This window comes from Schistocerca serialis, chromosome 6 (genome assembly GCF_023864345.2).
Source record: "Schistocerca serialis cubense isolate TAMUIC-IGC-003099 chromosome 6, iqSchSeri2.2, whole genome shotgun sequence".
NCBI lineage: Eukaryota > Metazoa > Arthropoda > Insecta > Orthoptera > Acrididae > Schistocerca > Schistocerca serialis.
In genome coordinates, this window is record NC_064643.1 from 347,940,768 (window position 1) to 347,946,767 (window position 6,000).

Genomic DNA, 6,000 nt, shown 5'->3' on the forward strand with positions numbered 1-6,000 from the left:
TGTTCAAGCTGTAAACTGATGTAAACCATTGTAGAAAATGGTTCAAATGGCTCTGAGCACTATGGGACTTAACTTCTGAGGTTATCAGTCCCCTAGAACTTAGAACTACTTAAACCTAACTAACCTAAGGACATCACACACATCCATGCCCGAGGCAGGATTCGAACCTGCGACCGTAGCGGTCGCGTGGTTCCAGACTGTAGCGTCTAGAACCACTAGGCCACTCCGGCCGGCGAACCGGTTGAGACATGCTTCACTTACTCCACTAAACGTATGAGACGTCTTCCGCCTGTTTTTATCAGGTGTTACAGCACAAGTTATTTTTCGTTACAGAAAGAAGTTCCTTCAAATTTCACAATCGGTGGGAAAAAAATTGTAAGTGCTGTGGTGATACACGCAAAGTTTCATTCTCAGATTTGTTTATAAAATAGGAATTTCTTAGTTTCGGCATTTTTCATAATTTTGTAGCAATAGGGAATTAAAAAGCCACGTCTTCTTACCTCCTTTAATTATTATCTGAGTTAAAACGGTGAAATCGAAAAACAAAAAATGGTTCAAATGGCTCTGAGCACTATGGGACTCAACTGCTGAGGTCATTAGTCCCCTAGAACTTAGAACTAGTTAAACCTAACTAAACTAAGGACATCACAAACATCCATGCCCGAGGCAGGATTCGAACCTGCGACCGTAGCGGTCTTGCGGTTCCAGACTGCAGCGCCTTTAACCGCACGGCCACTTCGGCCGGCTTCGAAAAACATCTCAGAGAAAGTCACACAGATGAATTTTTAAAAAAGTTGGCAGGGTCAGATTTGGTGATACAGAAAAGTCCTTCATACCGCAATTCCACTTTGCCTCGGTTTCTTAAACTAGGGGTAGCCGCGCGGTCTAGGGCGTCTTGTCACGGTCCGCGCCGTTCCATCTATCGGAGGTTCGAGTCCTCCCTCGGGCATGGGTGTGTGTGTTGTCCTTAGCGTAAGTTAGTTTAAGTTATATTAAGCAGTGCGTAAGCTTATGGACCGATGGCCTTAGCAGTTTGGTCCCATAAGATCTTACCCCAAATTTCCAATTTTTCTTAAACGATGTTTTAATGCCAAGCCCTGTGCATAGTTCCTTGTCAGTGGAAGCACAACCAATGAGAAAAATGGAATTATCTGAATAAGTTTCGCTTTTCAATCTGTCTGTGTCACAAGACGGAGACTATTCTGAAAGGTCGTTATTAGCTCCAGTCGATGAGCCATCGCCATTGCCAAGTACCGTATCGTTCCGAAAAAAGAAAAAAAAAAACCTTGAAAAAGAATTTTAGGACCGCTAGGACAAATCAGCTTTGATGGAAGCACACAAAGACGACACCAAAGATGACGACACTTGTTCTTGCTGAGAAGTCTCAGGTGTGCAATAAACGCCCTTCTTCTATATAGGCAAATTTGTAAACCACATGCTACTCTATAATTAATGTGAACAAGGTGAATTCTGTACAGAGCTTTCTTTCAGAACAATGGTTGTGCACTAATTGATCTTACCTTATCGTCATTTACAATTTTTCCTCTGCTCTTACACCCCTAGAAAAATCTGTACTATCTAAAAATTTTCTTGAATGTTCTGCAGCAGATACCGAGGTGTACTACTGTCATTATATACGACGAATAATCTTTCTCAAAAAAGTTTTTAGTTATTCATGTAAATAAAAAATGTTCCCAAATGTTGGTCAGTACTCAAGAGGTGAGTCCATAACCTCCTATTTCTTCTGTGCTTCGAACCTCGATGAATCACTGTACTGTCAAAACAGTTCCAGTAAAACAATGACGACGTTTCTCTGTAAGATGGCTCAGACTGGCTGGCGGAGAACAACTGCTGGCTGAGCCTGTGTATCTACAACCTGGTATGTTAGCTGTCAAGTGTGAGAATTCTTTTGCCAGTCAATGAGGGGCAAAAAACACAGATCGAAAACAAAGACAAGCACTTCCCACAGTTTAAACTGGTCTGAACAGCACGAGGATACAACAGAACACATCGTAATGCGTTTACCCGGCCTGCACTGTTTGGTGCTAAGCTCACCCCACCCCGCCCATTAGCCTTTCTGTTAAAATAGGAAAATCGAAATATAAACACCTTACATACAGAGAGCAGAATATAAACAAATTAGCTAGGTGAGATCAAGTGATCCAAGGGAAAGCCCTTTAAAACGGTGTTACACTTAACCTTGGTTTCGTCATATGATTTTCCTAAAGGAAATATTGTTGCTAAGAACTGTGCACAGTTCTTTAAAGCCGGTCGTTGTGGCCGAGCGGTTCTAGGCGCTTCAGTCTGGAACCGCGCGAACGCTACGGTCACAGGTTCGAATCCTGCCTCGGGCATGGATGTGTGTGATGTCCTTAGGTTAGTTAGGTTTAAGTAGTTCTAAGCTCTAGGGGACTGATGAGCTCAGATGTTAAGTCTCATAGTGCTTAGAGCCATTTTGAAGTTCTTTTTAAAGTGGAGATTAGGTAATTATTTACAGTTTGTGGTATTGCAGTCTCCCAAAAATACGAAAACTAAAACGACAAACAGGAACATCTTGTTTATTAATTACCTCAAACAATTTTTTTTCATCTGCCCTTTTTAATCTCCATTTAGAAATCAATTAAATAGGATGTCACAAGCTTTTATTTTAGTCAACCCACAGTAAAATTTTGTCTTACATTAATTTAGTCTCGTGTTCTAGCTTCATATACCAATTGTATATTCAGCTTTAGTGTAAAATATGAACAATAATTATTCGAGTGCCTTTTGTGATGCAGCATGGGGACTACTGTAAGACCTTAACAGATTACTGTCCAGTGTAAGCAGTCGTCGCCAATGGAAAAATTCGTATGAATTTGGAGTTTTCTGAACATAGACGATTAAAACCACACGACGGTCCGATACTGTTCGCTGGTAATTCGTTTTTCAATTCTGCAGTGTTCACGACAATGCGCAAGCTCACGGGAACTGCGTCAGCTTGCGTTCGCGGCATTGACGCCATTCAGTAACTCGCATTTACTTGAGACAGAACTTTCTTGTGCTTTTAGCTACATTTCACTTGCAGTAATGTATGGTCTAAAGCATAGCGAACGGTAAGCTACACGCTATCACAATTTTTCAATACAAGATTCATTTCATAATATTACGGATTATGGAAACGAAAATGGTTTATTAAGACGCAAAGATCCCACACTACCACATGCGAAAAAGTCATACTTTTAAACAAGTTATTTTCTTAAAAAACTGATTGAGAAACATTACGCAACTAAAAATATAATGCGAAATAAAAAGCAGCCGCTTTCTTTTCTCACAAGGAAAGTAAAGCTTTTGATGAAAAAATAAGTTCAAAAAACGATCTGGCATAGTCTTGTATACATTCAGGTATTTTTGCAGTGAGAAAATCGGAAAAGCGATTTCTCCGCCCTCAAGCAGCCGCGCACGTCTCGGACCGGCGCCCAACGCAAATGGGATCACTCGTGCGCACGTGTTGACAAAGAGGCGTGCAACTACACGCGTGCCTCTACTTGCATATAGGGGCAAGCACAGGCGCAAGACGCACAGGTGTAAGGTACCTTAACCAACCTGACAAGCGAATTTGATAAATCATGAAGAAACTAAATAGCAAGACCTGCGCGGATCAGAAGCGTCGTCGTCGTGAAAGCGAGTCCACTAACAAGTGCGGCACATCACTCTGTTTCCCGAAACATGCTGTTCCTATATTCAACTGACTGCAGAAAAGATGTAGGAGATTTACAGTGGAAAACGTTTCGTCCTCAATTTGGAGAGCGTCATTTTATATTTAAATTACGCGCCACGCAACGAACAACGGTTGTCATTTAACTACAAAGATTATTTATTACTATAAAATGTAAACGCGTGGCCGCTACGGTCGCAGGTTCGAATCCTGCCTCGGGCATGGATGTGTGTGATGTCCTTAGGTTAGTTAGGTTTAATTAGTTCTAAGTTCTAGGCGACTGATGACCTCAGCAGTTGAGTCGCATAGTGCTCAGAGCCATTTGAACCATTTTATAAAATGTAAGCGTCTCATCCACAGGCGTCCGCAAGGACGAAAGGGGTGGGGAGACTGTCCGCCCCCGTCCCTTTCTGGTATCTGGTGTACAGAGTTCATTCTCACACATCATCATCCATTCTCTTGGATATAGTGAGTTTGTGTCATCTACGAAATCCAGTTCTCGTGGCATGAGACGTCTTGAAACTTATTATCTTACTCACATAAAAAATATAAATTTTAGAGCCTTGCCCCCATTTCCCTTTCATCCTTGATAAATTTCTGCCCATGCCCATATTTCCCCCAGAGACTGTAGAGTGTAGACAGTCTTTGCTACAAAACTGGCATTTATCACCAAAACAGCACACGAAAATTCGAATCTCAGAAATCAGTACGCTAATCAGAAATTACCATATTTAATTTTGAGATTCAAATTTTCGATGGAATAGTCCATTGTACGACTCATCTACTCCGAAAACCCCTTTCAGTCTACTGTTCTTTCGTTTAGCAAATATCTTACAGCAATAAATGTACAAAAATAAGCCCAAAACCACATTTTTAGTGAGCATAAAACGTGAGTCGCTAAAGTGAGGACATACAGCTTGAGTCTGGCTCAAATCGGTCGATTTGGTTGTGGCGACAGATTGATCAGTAGCGTAGCCCGAGGGCTAGCCTAGCCTGAAATGTGATGATTTGGTTGTGAATTGGCGAAGCCAACGAATGTGAATATCAAATAAAAGTTTGGTGGCATATTAATCTGTATTTTTTAAGGATGCGGTGGATGCAAATGACCGGAACGCCGTTTTCTTATTATAGTCACTCGTCCATAAAACTGAGACAATGATACCGTCTTTGATGTATGAAACATGAGCCAACATTGTAGAAATTTCACCGGCCTTTCATGACGTATCGATTTTCCATCCTCGGGATGTAACATTTTATTATTTTAGTTACGCCAATAAAATATAGCAGGTCGCTATTTAACTATTCATTTGGTATAGTGTACAGGGAATTATTAAAGCACGAAGGCTATACCATTTACAAATTACACTAAAAAAATTCTGATGGATGCAGCCCGTTGCTGAGCTCTAAACAGAGATGAAGACTATTTTACGTTGCGCAAACGGTCTCCCGTAGTGTTTAAAAATGTGTGTGAATTCCTAAGGGACCAAACTGCTGAGGTCATCGGTCCTTAGAATTACATACTACTTAACTAGCTTCTACCAAGAACAACACACCCACCCTTGCCCGAGGGAGAATTCGAACCTCCGGCGGGAGGGGCCGCGCAGTCCGTGACATTGCACCTCAAACCACGCGGTCCGTATTATTTAAGGTTCTTCTAAGAAGGAAAATGCATATATCATCAAGAAATTGGGATTTTTCCTTGAATAAAATTGAGCAGCATTAAAACTTGGCTCACACAGCCTGAAGGCAGTCTCGAAGTACGCGTTTAATCCGTAAGGGAATAAGCTTGTGTATACAGGCTCAAAGGTCGCTTTACATAACATTCCTCGAATGCAAAACATAGTAATGTATCATCTACTTACATCTTTCTTGGTGGAGAACACGCCATATGGGAGATTTTCGATAGGAAAATCGCTGTCTTCTGGGTACGGTACGAAGGACTTCATTTCGAAAATTTTATGAGCGCGTTTACTTTGAACAGGTGGTTATATACAGAAACTTCTACATGGTTGCCAACATTACAGCGTACAAACATTGTTCGCTTTTTTAATATGCCGCGCAGATCTATACGGCACGACACAGACAGGTGGCAGTAAACAGCTTAACAGTAACTCAGTATAGTCTTGCTGTTGGCTTGTTGATAAACTATTACTTCATCCACGAACAATTCCTTGTCTTACGTTCCACCAACATCGAACCCCAAGTGTGTCAAACGTGGTTCCCGCAAGCACATCTAGTACGCATTAGTTCGAGCAGGTGCCGCCCATGTCAACGTGGTCTGACGAGTGCCAGTAATAATTCTCTAT

At 41.5% G+C, this 6,000-nt stretch overlaps 1 protein-coding gene across 1 annotated transcript in view; it reads right to left on the reverse strand.

Moving 5' to 3' along the window:
* LOC126483944 (fumarylacetoacetase) overlaps positions 1–5,785 on the reverse strand; it is a 69,297-nt gene extending 63,512 nt beyond the window's left edge. The window contains exon 1 of the mRNA XM_050107232.1: positions 5,557–5,785. Within this exon, the coding sequence (XP_049963189.1) occupies positions 5,557–5,640 (84 nt within the window). The 5' untranslated portion in view covers positions 5,641–5,785. The remainder of the gene's footprint in view (positions 1–5,556) is intronic.
* Positions 5,786–6,000: the final 215 nt, after the last annotated feature.